Genomic DNA, 25,112 nt, shown 5'->3' on the forward strand with positions numbered 1-25,112 from the left:
AAAAGTGCAGGTTGTTTCTCTGCTCTTTATGCTAATAGCTGCTATTCTCTGCTAGAGGACAGAGTTCACAAGGCCTATAATTTAAACGTAAACGTCTCAGCTGTCAGGGATTCTCTAGAGCGCAGTTTGTCAAAGATGTGAATGAAAATTAAACCATTAAACAGTGAGAACTATTGGCAGCACTTTATTTTAAAAGATAGATGCATAAGACTGTTACAAACATAAAGGAGTCTTCAAAATGTTTAAGACTGTTGTGATGAAGGTAAATAATGACGCTTTTAATGAACTTTTAATGCAAAATTGCATCTTTAAATTCAAAGTTACAATAAAACATGCATTACAAGCACGTTAAAAGTGTAGAATTTGAATTAAAATGATTATTTGTTGAATAATGACAGTTAATGCAAAGTTGTACTAAAAGTTGCATTAAAACTGTCATTATTTACTTTTGTTACATGCCTGCAGGCTGTTTGTTTCTCTTTCCCCTCCCCCTTTGTCTCTTCACAGGTATTAGGGAAAGCTGGTGTCAATCTCCCTTGATTGATCCTCATCAACCATGGGCCAATCAGCATCCAGGGAGGCCTTATTTAAGCAGCCCAGCTGGGGAGAGCGAGGAACTGGCTTTGTTACCTGACGCATGTCTTGTTGCTCTTTGTATGAAGGTTTGTGGTGGGAGTTAGAGGGTGAGGTAAGTTTGGGGTACCCTGTACATTTCATCACGTAGGTGTTTGTTCTGTTAGATACACTAGGTAAGTAGGTGGGTGCCGCCCATGTAAAGTTTTGGTGGAAACTTTTGTTAGATTAGATAGGCAGGGTTTTTGTTTTCTTTTGTTTCTCTAGCACAGACGGAAGTTAGGCCCTGTTTTGTTTTATTATTTTCTTTGATTTGGCACCACCTAACCACCCCTTTCTCCCCCACAGTTTGTGTGAGCCTTCTGGGATTTTCATTATCAATAAATCCCTCCTTTTTTACAACATTCACTTGGATTCTGTCAATTTGTTGTGGCTGTCGTGTTACTGCCCTCCTCACAAAAGGGGGGGCCGTAACACAAGTGGGGGCTCGTCCGGGATCTCCATTTTCCCTGAGCTGTAGACATCCATAATAAGTTGAGAGATCCTTGTGTCTGTTTAGAAATGAGTTTCAGCTTAGAGGATTTTGTACAGGCTCCTAGCCATGAACAGCTGGAATTGTGTCGGACTTGTTATGTCTGGCTGAGCATTTTGACATTTCAGTGAAAAAACACTTTTCAAAAGCTGAAATTAAGAACATTGTTGTTCAAAAGCTGGTTGAGATTAAAGTCCTAGGGGACCCAAGCAAAATGGATGTAGATGTTTGTGATGTTCCTTCTGTTGATTTAGGACGCCCTCCTTCAAAAGATGAAGGAGTTGCTGTACTGGCAACGCCACCAAGGGGGTTGGCAGAGCCCCAGGCGCCCCCTGCGACTTTACCACGGTTCGATCCAGTGTCACCAGAGCTCAGTGGCTCCGGTGGTAATGTCAGACTCAAGGTTCGGCTGGCTCGCCTACAGCTGGAGGCACAGGAGAGGGAGTTGGTAAGAAAAGCTGAGTTTGATTTCAAACTTGAAATGCGCAAGTTGGAAATTGAAGCTGAAAAAGAGATTAAGCTGAAACAGCTAGAGGTGGAAGCTATGAGACTTTCACGTGGCACCTCGCCTCCTCGTTCATCTGTGTACTCTGATTCTCCACAGGTGGTGTCGGACAAACACAAGTTTGATGTCAGCAAGAATATTGCTTTGGTGCCTGTGTTTAGGGAGTCAGAAGTGGACTCTTACTTCAGTGCATTTGAGAGGATTGCTGTGGCACTGGAGTGGCCAAAGGAGATGTGGGCTGTTCTAATGCAGTGCAAGCTCATAGGTAAAGCACAGGAAGTTGTGTCATCATTGTCAACAGAGGAGGGCATGAAGTATGAGGTACTGAAAAAGTCAATCTTGCGTGCTTATGAACTTGTACCTGAAGCTTACAGGCAAAAATTCAGGAACCATAAGAGGTCTAGTGGCCAGACCTATGTGGAGTTTGCACGTGAGAAGGGACTACTTTTTGATAAATGGTGTGCTGCAAGTGAGGTTAAAGGTGACTTTGAATCCCTTCGCCAACTAATTCTGTTGGAGGACTTTAAGAACACATTGCCTGAGAGACTGGTGGTTTTCCTGAATGAGCAAAAGGTGGCCTCTTTATCTAAAGCAGCCATTGTTGCTGATGAGTTTATGTTGACCCACAAGAATGTATTTGTGTCTGTACCTCGTGCAGATAAAGTTTTGAACATTCGTCAACAAAAACCTGACCCCACTCAGTCAGAAGCTAAGGCTAAGCAGCAATCTCTTTCTCCACGTGAGGTAAGGGAGTGTTTTTACTGTCATAAAAAAGGCCATGTCATTGCTGACTGCCTTTCATTAAAGAGCAAGGCTTTAACAACACAGACAAAAGGTGTTGGGTTGCTTAAAAATGTGTCACACTCCAGCAACCAAACTACTAAAAATGAGAATGAACTAGATCCCTGTTTCATACCTTTTGTTACCCAGGGTCTTGTTTCTTTAACAGGGGATCCTAAGGATGGCCGACAAGTCAAAATCCTGAGGGACACGGGTGGTTCCCAGACGATCATTCGGGAGGGTATTTTGTCTTTGCCTGTCATGTCATCTTGTCAGTCCAGAGTAGTTGTTCAAGGTATTGGAATGACCTTTGTATCTGCACCACTGCATAATATCCACCTTGACTCATCTCTTGTGAGTGGTTTTTGCAGGGTTGCTGTTCTTCCCACCTTGCCCATAAAGGGGATTGATCTCATTCTAGGGAATGACTTGGCAGGTGGAAAGGTATTGCCTGTGCCTGAGGTGTTGGACACACCTGACACAAGTGTGGTCTTTGAACCAATGCCTAATATTTTCCCTGCTTGTGTGGTTACGCGGGCCCAGTCAAAGAAATACAATCTTGATTTGTCTGATTCTTTTCTTGCTACAGAGCAGACTCAATCAGCCGGATCGGAGACTGAACTCAACAAATCTAAAAATGTATTTCCTCTTCCAGGACCAGAGATGATGAAATTACCAGCCTCCAGGGAGGAATTCATTGCTGCTCAAAAACAGGACAAGACTCTGTTGAAATGTCATTCTTCTGTTCTTACCCAGGAGGAAGCCCAGGGGAAGAAGGTGGCATATATGGTTGATGATGGTCTCTTGTTGCGACGCTGGGCTGGTGAAAACTTGGAAGACTGGAGTACCGTTTATCAGGTGGTTGTGCCAACAAGGTATCGCATGCAGGTGCTAGCATTAGCACACGATCACCCACTGTCGGGGCATCTGGGTATAAATAAAATGTATAACAAAGTTCTCAAACACTTCTTTTGGCCAGGTCTCAAATCTGATGTTTCACTTTATTGTCGTACTTGCCATGTCTGCCAAGTTGCAGGCAAGCCAAACCAGGTTATACCTCCTGCTCCTTTGTCCCCAATTCCAGTTGTGGGTGAACCATTTGGAAGGGTGATTGTAGATTGTGTGGGGCCTTTGCCAAAGTCTAGAAGTGGAAACCAGTTCATTTTGACTATAATGTGTGCTTCCACCAGGTTTCCTGAAGCCGTGCCCCTGCGGAGGATCACAGCTCCCATGATTACCAAAGCTCTGGTAAAGTTTTTCTCAGTGTTTGGTCTTCCCAAAGTTGTCCAAACAGACCAGGGCACAAACTTTATGTCTAGAACCTTTGCCCAGGCACTAAAACAGTTGGGTGTAGAGCATGTCACCTCAAGCTCTTACCACCCTGAAAGCCAAGGTGCACTTGAAAGGTTTCACCAGACATTAAAAGCGATGCTGAGAAAATACTGTATGGATACAGAGAAGGACTGGGATGAAAGTATCCCATTTCTATTGTTTGCTGTGCGTGGAACAGTGCAGGACACTTTAGGTTGTAGTCCTGCTGGACTTGTGTTTGGACATGAGGTTAGGGGACCTTTAAATGTCCTTAAAGACCAACTAATCTCTTCCTCTCACTCTGTAAAAAGTATTCCAGAGTATGTTTCAAAGATGAGAGAGCGCCTTCAGACAGCTTGTGCACTTGCGCAGAAAGCCTTGGCTTCAAAGCAGGTCAAAATGAAACGACATTATGACCAGAAAGCAGTCACTCGTGAGTTTAACCCTGGTGATAAGGTTTTGATTTTGCTGCCCATCCCTGGCTCTTCTTTAGAAACGAAGTTCTCTGGGCCATATGTGGTAGAAAAGAAACTTAGTGAAACAAACTACATTGTTCAAACTCCTGATCGCCGCCGCAAGACCAGGCTTTGTCATGTCAATATGATAAAACTGTATCATTCAAGAAAGACCGACCAACCAACCCAGAATCGGGTTAAACCCATTTCCCCTGTAACCTGTGTGTCAAAGTCAGCTGAGGAGGATATGGTAACACGCAAAGATCCTCCACAAGTTGCAAGGCTTAGTAATAGTGAAATACTGGCTAACCTGCCTGACTATTTGTCACATTTATCAGGTGACCAAGTGGAGGACATCACAAAACTCATATCAGACTTCCAATGTCTGTTTGGGGATGTTCCTACCAAGACTAATGTGGTGTCTCATGACATTGTTCTCTCCAATCCTGCACCTATAAAGCAGAGAGCATACCGTGTCAATGCCACAAAGAGGGAGCTCATGAAAAAGGAAGTGGAGTACCTTGTTAAAAATGGACTTGCCATTCAGAGTTGCAGCCCATGGAGTTCTCCATGTCTATTAGACATGAAGACTGATGGAAGTCCAAGGTTCTGCACAGACTTTCGCAAGGTGAATGCTGTCACAGTCCTTGATGCACACCCGTTACCCCTCATTGAAGACTGTATTGATGAAATCGGATCAGCAAAATTTGTCACTAAACTTGACATGCTAAAAGGGTATTGGCAAGTACCTCTAACCCAACAGGCCTCTGATATCTCAGCTTTTGTTACACCAGACTGTTTTCTTCAGTACACAGTGATGCCTTTTGGGCTCTGTAATGCACCAGCTACATTTCAAAGGCTTGTAAATAGAGTACTGGGAGATGTGTCAAACTGCCGGGTATATCTAGATGACATTGTGGTATATTCAAGTGACTGGTCTACCCATCTTTCTGTTTTGCTTGAGGTCTTCAAACGTCTTTCAGCTGCATCACTGACGCTCAATCTTTCTAAGTGCGAGTTTGGAAAAGGTACCATTGTCTATCTGGGTCAACAGGTTGGTGGAGGAAAAGTGTGTCCTGTGGATGCAAAAGTCAAAGTAATTTCTGACTTTCCTGTTCCTTCAAGCAGGAGGGAGCTCCGTCGATTCCTGGGGATGGCAGGATTTTACCGTCGCTTTTGTAAAAACTTTTCTACGGTAGCTGCTCCTTTAACAACTTTGACCAGTCCTTCTACACCTTTTATTTGGTCTGATGAATGTCAGCATGCTTTTGAACATCTAAAAGGATTGCTCTCATGTTCTCCTGTTCTTTCTCTTCCCAAATTTTAGTCTGCCATTTAAACTGGACATAGATGCCAGTGCTGTTGGGGTAGGAGCTGTCCTTCTGCAGGATGATAAAGACGGAATAGAGCATCCCGTAAGCTACTTCTCAAGGAAGTTTAATCTTCATCAAGGTAGATATTCTACCATTGAGAAGGAAGCGCTTGCACTACTCTTGGCCTTACAGCATTTTGAAGCTTACCTTGGCTTGAGTGTGGAACCAATCACTGTCTTCACAGACCATAACCCACTTGTCTTTCTTTCCAGGATGTACAATCAAAATCAAAGACTTATGCGGTGGGCTTTGATCATTCAGGAGTACAACCTGAAGATCTGCCATAAAAAGGGGTCTGAGAATGTATTGGCAGATGCTTTGTCACATGCTTTTTGAGCTTGGTTTCTTTTACCTGGAGTATTCCAAACATTTATGTTTGGACTTATAAGGGTGGGGGTGTTACATGCCTGCAGGCTGTTTGTTTCTCTTTCCCCTCCCCCTTTGTCTCTTCACAGGTATTAGGGAAAGCTGGTGTCAATCTCCCTTGATTGATCCTCATCAACCATGGGCCAATCAGCATCCAGGGAGGCCTTATTTAAGCAGCCCAGCTGGGGAGAGCGAGGAACTGGCTTTGTTACCTGACGCATGTCTTGTTGCTCTTTGTATGAAGGTTTGTGGTGGGAGTTAGAGGGTGAGGTAAGTTTGGGGTACCCTGTACATTTCATCACGTAGGTGTTTGTTCTGTTAGATACACTAGGTAAGTAGGTGGGTGCCGCCCATGTAAAGTTTTGGTGGAAACTTTTGTTAGATTAGATAGGCAGGGTTTTTGTTTTCTTTTGTTTCTCTAGCACAGACGGAAGTTAGGCCCTGTTTTGTTTTATTATTTTCTTTGATTTGGCACCACCTAACCACCCCTTTCTCCCCCACAGTTTGTGTGAGCCTTCTGGGATTTTCATTATCAATAAATCCCTCCTTTTTTACAACATTCACTTGGATTCTGTCAATTTGTTGTGGCTGTCGTGTTACTGCCCTCCTCACAAAAGGGGGGGCCGTAACACTTTCATTACAACAGTAATAAACATTCATGAAGACTCCTTTATGTTCATGCTGTGTCATGTCTGTCTTATGCAAAGCCCTTCAAATAAAGTGATACTTAACTCTAATTCAAACAAGCTTTTTTCAAATAGCTTGAAAATACATTTCTTTCTCCGTCTTTATCCGGTTCATAAAAATATTTAAATCAAATCTCAGACGTTTTGTTGTTTCTGGTCTAAAAAGTAAAACTGCAAAAAAAGATAAAACGGTTCTTTAAGCTCAGAGAAGATTTAATGTTCATGTATTCCCAGCATTAGTATTCAGTTCAGACGGTTTCCAAGTTGAAATTATTTATAATTGAGTGAGAGTGGAATGTTTCCTTTAAGAAAAAGAGGCGGCTAACGGACCAGATAGCAGCAGAAATATAATCCTAGGAGAAGCACCTGCTCCTTCGTTCCTGTTTCCCTCTTGCAGAGACGTGATCAGTCTTTACTCACCGCAGTCTTCAGGAGACACGCATCCTCCCCGAGGTAGCACAGCTCTCCTGAACAACTCGTCTCCATCCACAAGTGATCTCCGTTCCCTGCGTTTTCCTGCAGGAGGAGAAGAAAGAGGATTAAATTATCACTTAATGAGGCGCCGCCGTCCGTCTGCACGTCTCCCTCTTTAAGTGACTGTTGCTCGGTCGTATATAAAACTGCACAGAAACACTCGGAGGAGATTACGGCCAGTGAGTGTGTCGAGTGCATAAACGCTGCTGCTGCTGAGTAGGTGGGTAATTCACGGCGCCTGGAAATCTGAGGTGTTAATCAAAACACTCCAGAAGTAGCGGTTAACGTCCAGCACTCAGAGAGCGGCTCTGTACGAACATGTGATGGTGGGAATTTAACAGAAAACATTTGGATTTGATCCCAGAGGAGTTAAAAAGTAGACGTCCAAGGAGTGGCAAAAGTAAAGGAGGTGGAGTAGCAGTGCATGGCAACAACTGGAAATTTTTTTACTGTGAAATATCGTCTCTGTTGTCTGCATATTGAGCTGTTAGCATGTCCAGACAATCATGACTCTGGTAAACAGCAAGTCTTCAGTCAGAAGCTTCTTCACATCTGCTGCTATTCTGACTGCTACTGGAGAGCCTCCCTGCACACACTGATGATACAAGTTCCAAAAACATTTATTTTTCCTTTAAAGTAATTGAATTTGAACTGAAAAGTCCTTGTTGGTTGAAGCGAGGGTTGCAACTAACGATTGTTTCAGTAATCGATTAAAAAATGCACATTAGTGAACGCACCTGTGTCGGGCTGATCGGTTGATTATTTTTTGGATTTGCAGAATAATAATTGGAGAGCAAAAGTTGCTAAATGGCATTTATTTTATTTTATTTTATTTTTTTAACAGAATTTGAACCAGTTGAAGCTAAAACTGGCACTTGAGTAGTTCTGGGTAAAACATTTACAAAGTTTTTCTTCTCATTCTAAAAAGGAGAAACTATCTAATTTTGTACAGTTTTGGCAAATTGTCTTTTTTACCATTTAAAAAGATTAATCAATTAATAAATTAGTTGTCGATCAGTTATTCTGATTTATTGTATATTTTCTTGCTTGAAAAAGAATTAAATTACTTGCCTGTCTGCACATTTTAATGTATATCTAATATATAAAAAAAGGCTAAAATGAAAATGTGGAAAATATTCCAATTAGTTTTATCCAACAAGTTGATTAATTTTACATCCACTCCATATAAAAAGTTGATTTTTTGCTTTTTTTTTTTATCCTCAATTTTTTTTCCCCGATTTCTTTCCAAGAAAATAAAATTTGACCTGTAAAGCTGTTCAATCCATTTCATTGATCGTATTAAAGGTAATTATATATCTATGTATAGTTATGTAAATGTGTGTGTGTGTGTGTGTGCGTGTGTGTGTGTGTGTGTGTGTGTGCATCATGCAGGGATTTAAAGGTTAGTGAGGATGTGCTGAAGTGTCTCTGCAGGACGCTGCATTTGAGCCCATAGCAGTTTACAGATCCACATCAATAATAAACCACTTTGTATTTACAGTTCATTAATGATATTTAATACCTTGAGAGCTGAATCATTCACTGCAAAACATATTTTAAAATGGCTTTACACCTTAAATTCTTATATTATTTTGGGGAAATTTGTGTCCTGATGTCATCAAAGAGAGAAAATTCTTTATTTTTTGCTAGTTTAGTCAGGAAGGGACAGATTGCAGAAGGGCGACAAATACGAGTAAAACTCTAGAAATCCATCATGGAGTTTGTGGCGTTTTCATCACTGAAGTATTTTAGATATTTATGCTTTATTTTTTTTTTTAATTTCTTACACTTTTCTGAAACTTTTAGTCAACAATCAATCACTTTGTAAGGAGGAAGTAAAACACTGTAAAACATATGAGCAGCATTTAGTTGTGTCTACTATCTTCTATTCTTTATGTCAAATAAATTTATCCAGTTTTAGATTTTGAACCTAAATGTGAGTTTGTGAAAGATAAACTTACAGTAAAAAGTTTATTTATTACTTTTGTCAGACCTCCAAGAGTTGAATAAACTGTTTTAAGAAAAACAGGAAGAAAAAAAAAGACAGAAGTGGGAACTATTTCCCAGAATGCTTAGCGGCATGTTGTTGTATCCTGAGGTGGAAGTTCTTTACACTGACCTGACTCTTGTGTTTATTTTTATTCTATTTTTATTTCTGAGCAGAATTCATTGTGATGTTTAATAAAATTCATCATCAGTTCTGATTTTTTCTTCCTGCAGTTTGAAGTAAGAATTTAAATTATTCTAAATTAAAATAAGTAGTTATTTTCACTTGAAACTGTGAGTGAAAATATTACAGAAAAGTGGCTCTTTAACTAATTATTTGGTTTAAATTGCAGCATTAAGTTAAAACTCACAATTCAACATTAATGAACTTAAAAGACATTGTTTAGACAACTTGTCTCTTCATGAACTTTAATTTCTGAGTTAAAACCAAGACAATTTTCTTGTTGTCTTAAATTGCATTTTCAAGTTAAACCACCTACAAATGTTTTACAGTGAATAAACATCAGGGTAGATTCAACATTTCTTTAATATGAATTGTAGAAAATAGGATTTTAGACCATATTTAACACATTTAAATTGTAATATGACAAAACCTTATGATTACTGCCATCACAGCTCCTCCTGCAGAACCACACACTTCAGATTTTAGAGCGTCGTCTTTGAAGAGAGTGAAAGCTAATGGGATTTACCTGCCACTAAAAATACCAGCTCAAACTTTTTGTTAATTTTTGGACGGTTTAATGCGTTGTGTTTCGAGTGCTTTCCTTTGCCTCTTGACATTTTTTCGTTTTAAAGCAGCTTTGCGGTGTTGTGATTCATGATTTGTAAATAAAATCCATTAAACTCTGGAAAAAACAGGTGCTGGAAAAGTCATAGCTTGAGAAACGGTGACACGTAAAACTTTCTCTCCCACGCTGCTTACACATCGTCCTACATTATTAATAAAGAGGAGGAGAGAAACCGCTGGGGTTTGTTTTTTTTCTCCACAGAAGCATATGCTGATAAATTGAGATTGTAAATGTCAGGCAGTGACTCAAAGCAGAAACTTAAACCTAGTCAAGCTTTTTGCACAATTAACAGAATAAATGCATGTCGCTAAGCATATTTGTGATGCAGAGTGTCTGACCGTCCAGTCCACGCAGGTTCGTAGATCCTTGTTTGGCCCGTTGGACGCTGGAGGGAGTGAAGGCTGAGGCGGGCCGAGGTAATGGAGGCCTGATCTGGAGATGGCTTTCCTGCATTCAAGAAAGACAGCCATAAAAAACACTGAAATATCATTTTTATAATAATAATAATAGTAATAATGAGAAAAGCTGCACTGATGGCAATGCAGAAGTGAAGTGTCACGCTTGCATAATGACACAGGGTAGATGAATAACTGTGAGGACTTGGTTTCAGCGTGATTTAGTCCGTAAATTATTTATTCATAATTTTCCGGCTCAGCTGCAGATATTTGTTAGAGGCGGACTGGGAACAGCTTGGTGGAGAGCCTGCCAGCAGCACTTCATGGTGACGAGAAAAGAGTCGAAGACGGATGACTCAGCACGCGTCTTCCTCTTTTTACGCGCTCAGGTTTAGTTAACAGTTAACATGCTTGTCTCTCCAGCAGTGATAATATAACATCTATGATAAACTCTACTTATGCATGATGTTATTTCTGTCCTAATACTGGAAAAATATATTTTTCTATAAACCAACAACTGAAAAAGACACAAGGAATTAATAGTTTATTTTTAACTGTGCTATTTGAGCTTACTTCAACTAAATGTAATTTATATCAAAATGAATTGAATATGAACTGAATTATTTGCATGTGCAACACAGTTAAAGTGTTTCCACATTAATTTCTGGCAGCTCAGGTCTTCACAGATCTGAAGGTTTCCTGAAATTAAAGACGACTCTCTGGACTCCAGATGAAAAACAAACGAGTGGAAAAGGTTGTCCGACACATCTGACCCTGCTGCTGAAAGTTTTAGTGGCCATCTCTCCAAAATGCTCACACAGGACAAAGAGGAGTCTACTTACACACCGTGCAACCTGATCACACCTAAACACACACGCACACACGCCCACACACACACGCACACACACACACACACACACACACACACACATGTACTCACAACACTGGAGCTAAAAATAGCTTTGCGTGGGCAACAACAGAACAAATGCAAGGACGTATGGTGACTGGACACAAGCCACAGAAACCTGTGGGCTACACTCACAGAGACACACCCCAACCCTAATAACACAAATTCAGTCCAGGGAATCTAAAAAATAAAAATCATAAATAATTAGACAACTTTTTTCCCCAAGCTTTGAACCACGCGGCTTATACCCCGGTGCAGCTTTTCTGTGGATTTCTCTTCAACCACCAGGGGGCTCTTTAGCAGGAAGTGAATAATTGGAAATCAAAATTGGAAATCAAAGAAGAAAGTGCTAATTTTCATTTAGAACAAGCACATGCTAGCACTAGGCAAGACGGAGAAATTTCTTCAAACTCATATGATGCAGCTTTTAAGTTGAGGGCTATTGATCCGGCAGTACAGGAAGGAAATAGAGCCGCTGCACGTAAGCTTGGCGTGAACAAAACCATGGTTCAGCGTTGGAAACGGAGGGCTCCACCTTAATAAATCCAGCAGATTTATTAGAATGCTGCTTTCTGCTGCAGAAAACCGAGAGTGGCGGAGATACCAGCGGCTTGTATATGTACGTTTGCAGTTTTTTCAAAAAAATTGTATGTGCGGCTTATAGTATGCTGCACTATATAGACCAGAAAATACGGTATTTATAAAAATAACTTTCTCTTATTTGGGACAAACTTCTAGAAATCTGCAAAACAATCAGAACTGAGAAAAGCAAAGTTACATTTCACCCATACCAAGCAGGGAAATGCTTTGCTCCAAACACAATCCTGACATTACAAATTAAGACATGGCATTTTGTCCAAACTTGAATCACAAACATTGGAGTAATCGGTCTAAGATGAGGTCAACGCCTTCATCTTAATGCATTCTTCTCTTGTTTGAGCCTGTCTGTGGATCAGGACTGGAGCAGAAACAACATGCAAGCCTGAATACGAGGCTTGGATCCTGGAGATATTCCCACAGGACGCAGTGCAAGATTTATCATAAATAAATTCAACAATATTAAACACTGCAAAACAAAATCTCACCAACTCATTTCAGTTTAGTTTCCAGTGCAAACATCTTACTACACTTAAAATAAGATAAAACTAACTTATAAGTAACTTTCAGCAAGATAAATGAGCTTCTTTTAAATAAATAATTCTTTTAATACTTTAGAAAAGGCTATTTGCAGATTATTTTCATCTTTAACAAAACACTTTTGTCATATTATAAGTGAAATAATCTGCCAAATAAACAACAACTTTTTCATCCATTTTAAGGAATTATTGACATAAATCACATGTGTCAAACTCAAGGCCCGTGGGCCAAATCCGGCCCGTCATAACTTTTTATGTGGCCCTCAAGATTCTAGACTAAACACTAAGTGAACTTAAAAATGATATTATCAATTAAGTCAATGCAGTTTTTATCTGTTTACTGCCAAATTATATCAATCAGTCCCTCCAGTTTCTTTAGAATTACGGTGAAAATTCACACAAAATAAACAAATCCCTGCACTTTTTTGCGCTAATACATAATTGGGAATTTATTGCAGATTTTTCTCAAAAATTGTCAAAAACCTTCCTTGTACTAAACAGCTGCCTCAGCCTTAATTGATGTCAGATTGTAGTCCATGATCTACACAGAGAGTAATAAAGGTTGCATTTACCAATAAGCGTAAATATTGCAAATATCTCCAAATTAGTACAAGAACACTTTGATTCTTATTTCAAAAATCACAAAAAGAATCATGAAATCCTGGAGGGACTGAAAAGATGTTCAATAATATTTAATTTCAAGAATTGATTGATATTTTAACAATTTGTGAACAAGTTTTATCAATGCATTCTGGCACCACCGGCCCTTTCAGAGCATTCATGAGCTTGATTTGGCCCAACAGGAAAACGAGTTTAACACTCCTGACCTAAAACAAGCTCATACATTTTGTTGATTTTGATTAAAGTCAGTTTTGTCTTATTTTAAGTGCAGTCAGATATTTGCATTAGAAACTAGACCAGAAACCCTCTGTAATATTTTGAGTTGCTGCTGTTTTTGCTTGGCGGCGCTGGACCACTAATGAGCAAGCATGATGTGGGCTGTTTGAATAAGACAGATGAAGCAGCAGGATTTTAAACCCTAAAGTAAAGAGATTAAACTGGGCCCAGCATGGTGGAGTTGATACAGCTGCTCCCTTAGTTTCCATCTTCACAACTTAAATACGTTTGCTCTTGTTCCTCTGCATTTAAAAAAATAATCACTTCCGTCCTCCATTTTCCCTGCTGCATGTCTTCTCGCCACAACCACACATCACACTGACTTCTCCCTGATCTTCTCCACATCACTGAATCTCCCACCCTTGCTCCTCCTAATCTTCCTCCCTCGTGCTCCTTTTCATCCCCTGCTCTTCTTACTCATCCGCCCCCTTGTCTCCTTTCCTTATTTTCAGCCTTCCCCTCCTACTCCTCCTGCAGAGGTGGGTTGTCAGCGTTGCCATCACGACCACACAGTGGGAGCATCGGCAGCTTGTCCACTAATTATCCTGCCAGAGAATCTGCTTTAGTGTAGATGTCTCGTGTGTTTCAGCGACTTTACACTGAAAGCAGTTACACTTATCACACTCTGTGGGATGATCGTGTGTATGTGGGAAAGAAAAGTCAGCAAGTTCATGTCTTTATTTCACCTCCTACGCACGCAGAATAATTCTTCAGATGTTGTCTAAATAGAGATCTTAAGAGGTCAACTGTTTGGGACATTTCGGGTGATTGAAATATTATGCTACAGTTACTTTAACTTGTTTCTAAAACTCTCTTGCGCTGAGCGCAATAACTGTGTTTATAGTCGAGGCTGATAGGAGAACAAAAGTAATAGCTACAAAAATAAAAAGGCAGCTGCAAGTGGGAGGGATCGAATTTAACATCTTCTGACTCGAGAAGATGTGATTACGTGGGAGAACCCGGTTGCTGAAGGCGATACAGGGGTCCTACAGAATTTCAAGGCAAAATTCCAGACATTTTTTCTTCCTCAAATTCCCAGGAATCATTTTACAGGGTTTCACCAACTCACATTTAAGACTTTTAAAGACCATTATGAATGAAATTTAAGACCTACATCTACCTTTGTATAGCCAACTGGCAACAAATCTGCACCCTCCCTATGATAGACACCAAAAAGCTAGCTAGTAAGGGTATGTTAGCGGTAGCCACAACAGACCGGCTGAGTTCGACTCTAGCTTTTGCCTAATTATATAGAGCTACGAGAGACATCTAAAACAAGATTAGATGGCCCTGCCACAACAAAACTTAAGATTTTTGATCGACGTATTGAAGGCTAGCTTACTGTTTTTAAATTAATTAAAGTAATTTTAAGCCTTAATTTTAGGTACATCAATTTAAGACTTTTAAAGGCCATTATGTGAAGAATTTAATACCTGTTTATACCTTTGTATAGCCAACTGGCAATAAATCTGCACTTACCTATGACAGACACAAAAAAGCTAGCTAGAAAGGGTACATTAGCAGTGAGTTAGCAGTAGTCTTAATAAAGCATAATTAAAAGGTCTTAGTGTGACTCAAGCTTTTGCCTGACTAAAAGGTCCTGCAAGGAAAAAAACCCCAAAGTATACAAGATTAGATGGAAAGTTAACTTACTGTTTTTATTTTAATTCCCTAATAATGGATAAATGAATTTAAGACATTTTAAGACCATTATGAATGGAATTTAAGACCTATGTATACCTATGTATAACCAACTCTCAATAAATTTGCACTTATCCATGATAAACACAAAAAAAGTTAGCTAGCAAGGGTATGTTAGTGGTTAGCGGTAGCAGCAACAAAGCATAATGAAGATATCCGAGTGACAAAATGTAAAAATTTTAATTAACGTATTAAAGGTCAACTTAAATTTTAAAAATGAATTTAAGTAATTTTAAGCCTTTGTTTTTGGATACATGAATTTAAGACTTTTTAAAGCTGTGCGAACAACCGGATTTTATTGCATAATTTATAGATACAAAAGTTCAAATGCGCTGATGAGAGCTTTACATTTGGAGCCAGGAAAAACAGTGACTGGATGGCTGGATTTGGTGGGATAACCTTCTAAACTGTATGACTTTGCTGGTATTTTTGCCAGTAAACTATTCAATACAATTTGCACAGCTTCATGGAAAACGTTAGTGACTTCTTACAATATGGTAGATTGACTTCTCAGGATTTCTTTTTTCTTATAGCTTGTTAAAAAAGACAAAACCTGTTTCAGTCCAGATTCAAACTTATCTCTGGTTTCACTCACCTGTTGCCGAAAAGCCGGTGAAACCAACGCACTTTTTTCCCCTTCCTCCTCCGCTTCCCTGCTGGTCCACTAGCTTCAATATTTATCATCCTTATTCTTAAAGATTTTCTGTTTTAAGCCATCGTTGGTGGTTTTAAGCATTGAATTCAAATCTAAGCAGTCATGTACTTCCAAACTTACAGCACAACTCAGGTAATTATGTCAATCAGTGGGAGGAGCTACAGACACCCGACACCAGACACCTGAGCTCTGTCCTACACAACAATGTGTGTGTGGTGATGCACATTTATTTAGTTTAATTTATAACCAGCTGATTGAGATTAAAGTTATGTATAGCAACGGGTTGTTTCCACACAAAGGAAACATTTAGATTAAGAAGAAACGATTGTTAAAATATTCAAAGAAACACAAATGAGCGTCAACATAGTGCAGTCCAGTGACACTGTATCTCTCTACAAGTCTAATCAATCATCAGCGTTTCTTTTGTCCAATTCTTTTCTGTTAAACTGAATAGAAATTATTTTAATGAAGTAAAGCACAGAATAGTGAGGCAGCACTAAAGTTTTTTGTTTTGATCCAGTTGTCAAAATTTAACCTGGAAAAAAAAAAAAACTCACGTTCTTCTTCAACTTTTCCGTTTACCATTTTCCCTCCCCTCTCGATTACCTTACAGGTGAGAATGATCTATTTTTAGAGCATTGCGTAAGCGATAACCTGACAGGAGGCAGACAGCAGACAAGAAGATAATCCCCGAATTTCAGGCTGAATGTTTGTGAAGGGGAAAAAATCTAAAAGACTTGTGGAGATTTAAAGATGATTTTAGTATCTTAACAGCAAGCCTTGGCAGCCTGCTATAAATTATTAAAATGGTAAGGGAAGAAAAATACCTATGAAAGTTAAGTACTTAAAACAAAAGGAGAATTTATTTAAAGAAAGAAATAGCATTGCATTTTGTTAGAGGAGCTCAAATGTTGGCTAATGGCTGGTATTTAAACGGATAATTTTGTTTTGGTTGTAAAAAGACTGGGTCAGAGTTTGCTATTGTTTTCAAAGGTGAAAGGTCATTGGTTCAATTCTAGTAAAGCTCTTGATTACTGGAGATAAATACCAACCCAAATATGACCCAACAAGGATTAACTGGGTACAGAAAATGATAGTCCAAAGCAAAAAAACTGTCACATCACGTTGCCTGAATGTAATAGATTAAAAATTTCTGAAGGCAGCTATATCTAAGCACTACAAATTAAAACAACACTCCTCTGTGTGAAGGTTGCTACTGAGTGAAAACAATTAAATGTTAGCCTTTTCTTTGTCTAAAGTAAAATAAAAGAAAGCTGTATAACTGTGATTTATAAAAGCTGTGAAAGGGTGAGAGAGAGCAAAACGTTCAACAAATATTAGGAAAGATAAATGTATTACAGGAAAGTTTTATCATTTCAAGCAAAAAACAACATTTTGAAAATCTCAAAATTAAGGTACGAATCTGTATTTTGGAGAATGTACACAAAGAAAATTGTTTTAGAAATGATAGTCATGCCACTTGTGCTAATTGCTAAGATAGAAGACAGCTTCAAATGTTAACTTCATTACCACTTTTCCAACATCTTAAAACTGTAAAGTACTGTTTTACAGCAAGTGCAGTCACTGTGCTACATCTCCTCTGCTCCTGATCTAAATATTTAATCACCACTTACAGCAGGAAAGTCAGAAAAAATCATTGTGAATCCTGTTCTAATACATTTTCATATTAAAGTTCACATGAGATAGAATAAAAGTCTAAAATTAATGAATCGGTGTAATAATATCTTACTTTCCTGGTAAGACAACCATAAGTAATACATTTCAAATTTATATATCTGTTTGATTTTGCAACAGAACTTATAAAAAATATAAATTCAATTGTATTTACTGGAATGAAGAAGCATCTTAATCATGTCATCTGCATACAGGCTGGATTGAGATAAAGCTTGACAAATTTAAACCACTAAAATATTAATTTATAAAACCCATTTGTTTTTTGTTACCAGACGTCCCATGACTCAGCATACTTAGGTCTGCACCTATACATCATAAAAACGCAGAAGCTTATAAAACAAATGTTGCATCAAGAAGTAATTCTTATATAGGGGCACCACTTATGCAGACAAATGAATGTATTAATGGATACTGGCAGACGCATTCAGCTTGTTTTTCATTCAGAAGAGCCTTACAATTGTCCTTTTTTATTTATTTATCTGCTTCATCTGCTCTTTTTGATCTCCAAATTTTTTCCCTCTTTTTTGCTTGTATGTGGGTCAGAGAGAAAAGGCTTGTTCGTTGCCACTGGTGACAGAGCACACTCAGAGAGAGTATGTATGCATGTATCTGTGCAAGAAACAGGAGACAGAAGACAAGTCGGTGTCTCTACGGGCCTCAAGTAATGATGTATGACAGATAGAGGCTGTTCTCAGCCTGCATGCAAACATATCGGGAAGAGGAGCAACAATAGAGTAGTGGTTTCTCCACCACATATGCATAATTTTTTAACATTTCAGAGTATTCAAACCTTGGAATATACAAATATTAAATGTAACAATGGTCAAGAGACCCAGAGGAAGTTGTAGCAAAAGAACTGAAAATGAGACAATTGATGTTGTCCCAGACTACAGCTTTTTGTCACTGTGTCACCATTAAGCTTTTTTTTTTACAAGTTATGTTAGATTAGTTTGTACCAATTATATATTTTCAAATAAACTAGTCTTTTTGAGAGGTGCAGACTTTTTATTGTTTTTTCTGTTGAAATAATAAAAAAATACTCACATTTTTAATCCAATTCAAACTAGAAAAGGCATATTTTTCTTAATAAAAAATAAATTGGAAATTGAATCAAATCAAATCAAATCAAATTTTATTTGTATAGCACATTTCAGCAGCAAGGCATTTCAAAGTGCTTTACATCATATCAGACACAAAAACACAATGCAACATAAAATCAACAATCAAAACACGACATTAAGTCCAGTTCCATCAATAAATTTGTAATTGATTACATTTCAAATACAACTCTAAACAGGTGGGTTTTTAGTTGAGATTTAAAGGAAGTCAGTGTTTCAGTTGTTTTACAGTTTTATGGAAGTTTGTTCACAAGTATTCCTAGGTTGTGTGCATTTTTGCAGTTCAGTGCTTTAGATTAATAGACGTTTATTAAAACTGGAAGCAAACTTATAAGAACCGATTTTTTCTGGGAGCTGTCCACATCTTTTTTGTTTCTTTTTCTCTTGTTATCCATGAAATACATTCATTTTGTAGAGTTTCTCACATGTGTATTCTTGTGACAAAACCTTGGAAAATGGGGGCTCGTCTGGGATTTGAACCTGAGGAGCTCTTACTTAATAACTTAAGTTTCCACTCCCTAGTGACACTCTCCAGTTTATTGTGGCTGATCCCAAGATAGTCCTAGGTTAGAAAGAATATATAGGCACCAAAACCACCTGAACTAACTATTCTCCAAACTCCAAATGACAGCACTACTCAAGGCTACTAAAGTTAAGTCCGACAACACTACAGAGGAAGCAATTTCAACTGCTTTAATCTGGTTCCTAATATCTCTGAGCCAATCTCTAGGATCACCCACCCATATAAAGTGTGTCTTACTGACATTGGCAGAATTATGTACCTGAACCTGCAGACAGGTGTTCTAAGTGACATTTAGGTTAAAAAATCAGATCTTTACAAGGCTTCTTCAACCCCCCATAGTTTGGCATTTCTCAACTTCAACTTCTTCCTACTTGTTTTTTACTGTACATCAATGACATTCAGTGTTCAATAAGGTGGGCACATATAGTCTCTGACTGTGACCAAGCGCCACAAAACAGGTGCCTTAAATTCAATACCATACCTGAAAAACTGTTCAGACACTGTAGGCAGGATAAAGTAGCTTATAAAAGATTGAAAAGGCTTTATTCAGCACAAGAGCCCTGCATCATTTCAGCAGCACCACAGGCATAACAGCGAGGCGTTCTGAAGTAGAGGAGTAAAGTTAGAAACTAAAGGTAATGCGGTGCTAAACATTTGTGCAATGCAAAGCTTTGAAGGGTTTCTGGTGGATTCAGCTATTTATCTTGTAATCTTCAAGATAAAACGTAAATGACTACATAAGTTTTGACATAAAGTCTTATCACCAAAATGTTTTCAAATGAGTACAGATATTCTAAATGTTTCTTTTATATTTTAAATTCTTGCGACAAGCAATCTCTGTCAAAGCCAGCAGGTGTTTCATGACACAGTTTGACTTCTTGTTTTAGCCTCAGTTTGACCTCATGCTCTCTAAAATAGACACAAAAACATTTTTGCACACACAAAACCGACAATAGCAGGAAGAAATCAACACACAGACGCAAAGAATGAAGTTGGATTGCGAACAACCGTATTTGGTGTGGAGTAATTCATGAATTTCCAAACACGCTCCCTATCTCCACACTCAAACTTTTAACTACCTTCTACTTAAGGACTGTTTGGTGTGTTTTTGTGACTGTGTATTGGGGGTAGGCAGTGAAATTTGTTGTTGACTTGGAAACTCAGACTTCCTTCCCACTTTTATTCAAGCATGCAGCATTCTTCTCTATGTCTGTCTGCCTTCCTCCCTGAATGTCTGTACTTTTATCACAAGAAGGACCGGAGTCCAGTAGTGGAGAAAAGAAAGTTTAGCTTTGGAGGTATTGCTACCAGGCAGGGGAGGACAAGCCAAAGTGATTTAACCTCACTGCTCCTCCATCCTGCAGAGCCAAACTGATTATCTGCAGAATGAAATGCTCAACACACCTGCAGACCACCAATAAACCTGCACTGTTGGCACAATTGGCAAGCTCACGCCTGGATCACATTACATAACATGTCCTTCCAGATGGTCCCTATGTCAGATTAGATTGTCATGCTCCCACTGTGACCTGAATAAGACGTGAGCAAGCAAACATGGAGCTTTGTTAATAACCTGTGCAAAGATAAATAGGCATGCTTAAGACTTGAAAATAAGTCAAATTACAAAATCTGATTTTCTGAACATGTGGTGACTTTTGGTCTTCAGCGCAGCCATATGGGTTTACAATAACAGTATTGACTCTTTACTAAATTTAACGCAACTGATACAAAAAAACATTGAAACTTCTGAATTGTTTTGCAACAAACATTAAAACAGGGACTGAAACAATTAATCAGATTAATTACAATTAATTGATTATTGAAATAATTGTCAACTAATTTAGTAATTGTTAGAAACAGATGATTTGATAAAAAAAAAACATATTCAGAGCAGCAAATAAGGCAAAACTGTAGAACAAATCTAGACATTTTGCTTTTAAGATAAGGCCACATTTGTCTGTAAATGCATGTTATTGCATTTTAGGCAATAAAATTTTTATTTTCTCATTTAAAAAAGGAGTTAAATTATTCAGTTATTTGCATCTTTTAATGCATTTATGATATTGTATAAAAAGTGGTGAAAAACAAAATCGGTGGAATTCGCCATTTCTTTGTACAACTGATCGATTAATCATCACAATAATTGGTATCTAACATGGATTACTAAAATAATCGATAGTTGCAGCCCTAATTAAAGCAGCATTGCATGTGCAAATAGTTCACTAGGTGCTGCTCTCTCTTTACTGTTTACCAAATCATTAATAACATTTAAGGAAGTTTGCTGACTTTGTTCAGGTTTTACTAGTTTTGTGAATTGTCAATTGTTAAATTGAGCACACATGAAAATAAATCAGCAAGAGAGGATTTAAATATAAAACAACATCCAGCACCACAACATAAGAGGTTACTGCCTGTCACGTTTTGAAAGAATCGAGCACATCAAGGTTCAGGTTCTTTAAAACAGGAACTGCTGCATTGCAAAGGCCGGTTGCAACATGCAGATCAATTGAAACAGTCCCAGATTCACCGTGGGGGAAGCAGCTGTTTACCTGAATACTAACTGGTGTTTGGTTTTAAAACTTTTAGAGTATTTTCAGATTTAGGCCACATGCCGTAAAAGATCAGGAGTTAAACTGCAAGTGATAAAAATGTTTTTCACATGTTTTTAATCACTTTAAATAAATGGTTCCTAGTGCTCTCCTCCTGCATTCTGGGTTGATTTTGACTGATCTACTAATAAGTATATTTAATTGCAGCGTGCTCTCTTCTCTGTGTGTCTCTGACAGCGAGTGGGTGTGTGAGAGCAGCTGCAGTTTGGTACATCATCAACTCTTATTAGATCACAGCCTTCACACAAAGCTAAGTTAACATGAAGCCACTTCTGGAAAACACTCCACTCCGCTCTTGCAAATGCACTGGCCAGTAACAAGCAGGCACAAATATGCCGGGAAAAAGAGGCAGAAATGTCACAATCAAGCTGAAGAAATTCATACGGACAATCATGTGTCCAAACAGCAGCAGGAAGCAAAGCAGAGAGTAGAGATGATGGATTATAAACAATCCGTTAGCTGATTAACATGCTTTTTTTCCATTCTGCACCAATTTTGAATTGTTGTTGGAGGAAAAAAATGTACAAATAAATTTAGCACCTGGTGAACAACCGAATATAAATCAAAATGTTAAGGGGATAGTGTAAACTCGGCAGCACTGCAATGAAACCATGCAAATTGCTCACTTGTATGGTCCTTAGCGGTTGTTTGCATGTAGTCTTCAACCAGAGATGCAGCAAAAAACTTGTGCAAAAGAAGGAGCAACTGCAAAGCTTTGTAAATTTCCCCCAGAGCGCAAAACAAAAGCCAAGAGTTGGAAATATGATGGGAATCCTCAATATTACTGGAATTATTTCATATGTGGGCGTAATCTAACGTTTAACAGATTGAAAAATCGAAGCGTTTTCACCCCCTAACAATGCCGTTACCATGGCAACTCTAAAACGCAGGCCAGTGTTGGCGAAATGCTGCTTACATCAGCAAATCCTCTCAGGTCCTGTTTGATCTTTACATCAGAATCACATCATCAATGCCCTCTGGAGAACAGAAATCTTATTTCATTGTACAATTAAATATATTTTAAATGACAAATAAATCAGCTACTTGTTACTATTTACATATCAAAAGCCAAATCGTAGTAATTAATGCTGTTTTTTGGCTGCTTTAGGATGCTAAAAACAGGTGGCAATAAATAAATAGCATTTATTTTAACTAAGATATATTTTTTCTGGCACTTTTTATAAAGTGTCAGAAAAAAAAAATTTATATATATATATATATAAAAAAATATATATATATATATATATATATATATATATATATATATATATATATATATATATATATATATATATATATATATATATATATAAAATATATGGCCTATACTTCACCAAAAGATGTCATTTTAATGAAATATGATTAAATAAAATAACACAAAATAAAATAAAATGACAGAATTTGGATTTTAAAAAATAAACAAATCTGAGGAGAAAATACATTTTTCAGATTTCTTCCTCTTACATTTTGTAGGAATCAATTTAAACAGTGTCAAAAAAATCAGAAAGCACTAAATTTAAAAAATAAGCTAATAAACTACATAACCAGTCCAGTGGACATTTGCCTTTATTATTTGATTATGAATTTGAGATCATTTGGTTTGGGACAACTTGCAGCACACAAGCTGATTTGCATGCGTTTGTGTTTTTCTCTTTCTCAGCAGGTTGTGTTCTCAATCTGAGCTGTGAGGATTTTATTAGCTGCAACACACTGAATCCTTTCTAATAATTGAACTATTTATTGAAACAAGGAAAAGACATTAAACATTTTAAAAACCTGGAAGCACAAAGAAGAAACGTGGAGGAAAAGAATTAATTACCATCAACATTTAGATGATTTATCCACTCGAATTTTATGTATAATTGTGTCGTCATATCTTTTGTCCACGTGTGTGTGTGTGTGTGTTTGTGTGTGTGTGTATCCGTTTATAAGGCTTGGTACAGGAAGCATGCCTCTTTCCCTTTGACCTTCCTCCCTCTATTTATAAGCATTGTCTGTCTCTCCCACTCTCAGTAATACGCATGTCAACTTCAGCCTCTCCACACTCTGTGTCCCTATTATCCACATGCCTAATAAATATTTTACACCACTTTGTGTCTGGTTATTTGCTTTGCTATAATGGTTCACAATGTTTTACTAGCAGGAGCTAAAAACCTTTTATAAACAATTATTTTCCGAGAAGAAACTTTTTGCCGGAGTTGTTCTAACTCTATTTGAAATGAATTTTTAGACATAAACTGATGTCATTCCTACCTCATTTGGCCGCGAAGTAAAGATCCACCTGTTAATTCTAATTTCTCTTTCAAAGTTATAGATAAAAGCATTTCATTTGAATATCTGCTTGGTTTTATCATGTGACAAGATGCCAAGCCTCTTAATGTTTGTTATAAACAAGTCAATGAGTGTTTATTTAAGAGAAGTAATGTCAACTATTCTGTCAAAAACTGCTTTAGGACCAAATTAGCACAAAAATATGAGTTAAAACAAAGAAAAATAGAGGTATAAAGATTATTTTTTCATTTACCTTCATATCAACTACTTAGAAAGAAATTTGGCCCAGAGAATAATAAATATTTTTTACTTTAACTCAAATACTTAAGGTTAGATGTACCTTTCCAGATGCTCAACTTAAAATTAAGTTTATGGAAAGAAAGGTTTTAGGGCTTTAAATTAAAACTGGAAACTGGAAGCAATAATGAGAGAAAAAAGGAGGTAGGACACTTTGAAGGAGCGAGGATACAAGAAAGGAAAGACAGAGGTAAGGAAGAAAGGAAATAACAAATGAAGAAAGTCTACAAATATTTAGACGTTTCGAGTGAGAATAAAGTCTGGAAATGTGCAGGACTGTTGGACGAAAATGCACGTTTTTTCATATTCTAGTTTTCCTCTTCCAGACATCAAACTTCAAACATATTCCAGAACCCTGTAAATCACATGCGTCAAACTCGAGGCCCGGGGGCCAAATCTGGCCCGCTGTAGCTTTTTATGTGGCTCTCGACTCCAAATTACATCAACAAGTCCCAACAAATCAGTAAAATTCACACAAAAACAACAAATCTCCACATTTTTCCTGATTGTGCTGAAATTTTCTCTTAAAATTGGCCAAAAACATTTGGTTTAAGTAACTGTCCATAGCTGATACAGCCATTAATAAAGTCACATTTAACAGCATACATTAGTGCAAATAAATACTTTTTTAATTAGCCCCACAAAATCTGTGATTTCAATTGCAAATAAAACAAAACAAAAAAAAAAAAACAAACACAAAAATAATTAAAATCCTGGTTGGACTAATCAACCAATCAAGACCTTCAATATTATTTAATTTTAAGAAAACACTTACTGAATGCTAAAGCAGCTATTTGTTGATAATGTAACTATTTAATAGCTTTTATCAATACAATCTGGCACAATGAGTTTTACACCACTGCTGTAAATATTTTTCAAATGACGTTTTTCAGTCACACTGAACAACTAAGGGTATAAATACGATGTGGCACAAAACCCCACTTTTCATTGTCACTATTTAAAATGGGAAATACGTGAGAATATGCCTTTCCACTAAGCCAGAGGGTTAAGGCTACAACTCCCTTAACTTCTCCATGTATACAGAAGAAACAATAACT

General features: G+C 37.8%; 2 protein-coding genes across 5 annotated transcripts in view; one reads left to right on the forward strand and one right to left on the reverse strand.

Moving 5' to 3' along the window:
• Positions 1–25,112, reverse strand: part of dgki (diacylglycerol kinase, iota) — a 79,711-nt gene that overhangs the window by 33,691 nt on the left and 20,908 nt on the right. For all 3 annotated transcript variants that reach the window (XM_044107795.1, XM_044107796.1, XM_044107797.1), the window contains exons 3-4: positions 10,189–10,297; positions 7,002–7,097 (exon numbers count right to left, since the gene is read on the reverse strand). In XM_044107795.1, coding sequence (XP_043963730.1) covers positions 7,002–7,097; positions 10,189–10,297 — 205 coding nt within the window. The remainder of the gene's footprint in view (positions 1–7,001; positions 7,098–10,188; positions 10,298–25,112) is intronic.
• On the forward strand, positions 1,205–6,986 carry LOC122826213. Of its 2 annotated transcripts, XM_044107794.1 has the most exons (4): positions 1,205–5,184; positions 5,285–5,351; positions 5,484–5,608; positions 5,742–6,986. In XM_044107794.1, exons 1-4 carry the CDS (start codon positions 1,320–1,322, stop codon positions 5,780–5,782), a joined length of 4,098 nt encoding a protein of 1,365 aa, XP_043963729.1. In that variant the 5' UTR covers positions 1,205–1,319; the 3' UTR covers positions 5,783–6,986. The 2 variants fall into 2 exon arrangements, with proteins under 2 accessions (XP_043963729.1, XP_043963728.1); XM_044107793.1 differs by having other exon boundaries at positions 5,484–6,986.

The sequence above is a fragment of the Gambusia affinis genome, linkage group LG23, assembly GCF_019740435.1.
Source record: "Gambusia affinis linkage group LG23, SWU_Gaff_1.0, whole genome shotgun sequence".
NCBI classification, from domain to species: domain Eukaryota; kingdom Metazoa; phylum Chordata; class Actinopteri; order Cyprinodontiformes; family Poeciliidae; genus Gambusia; species Gambusia affinis.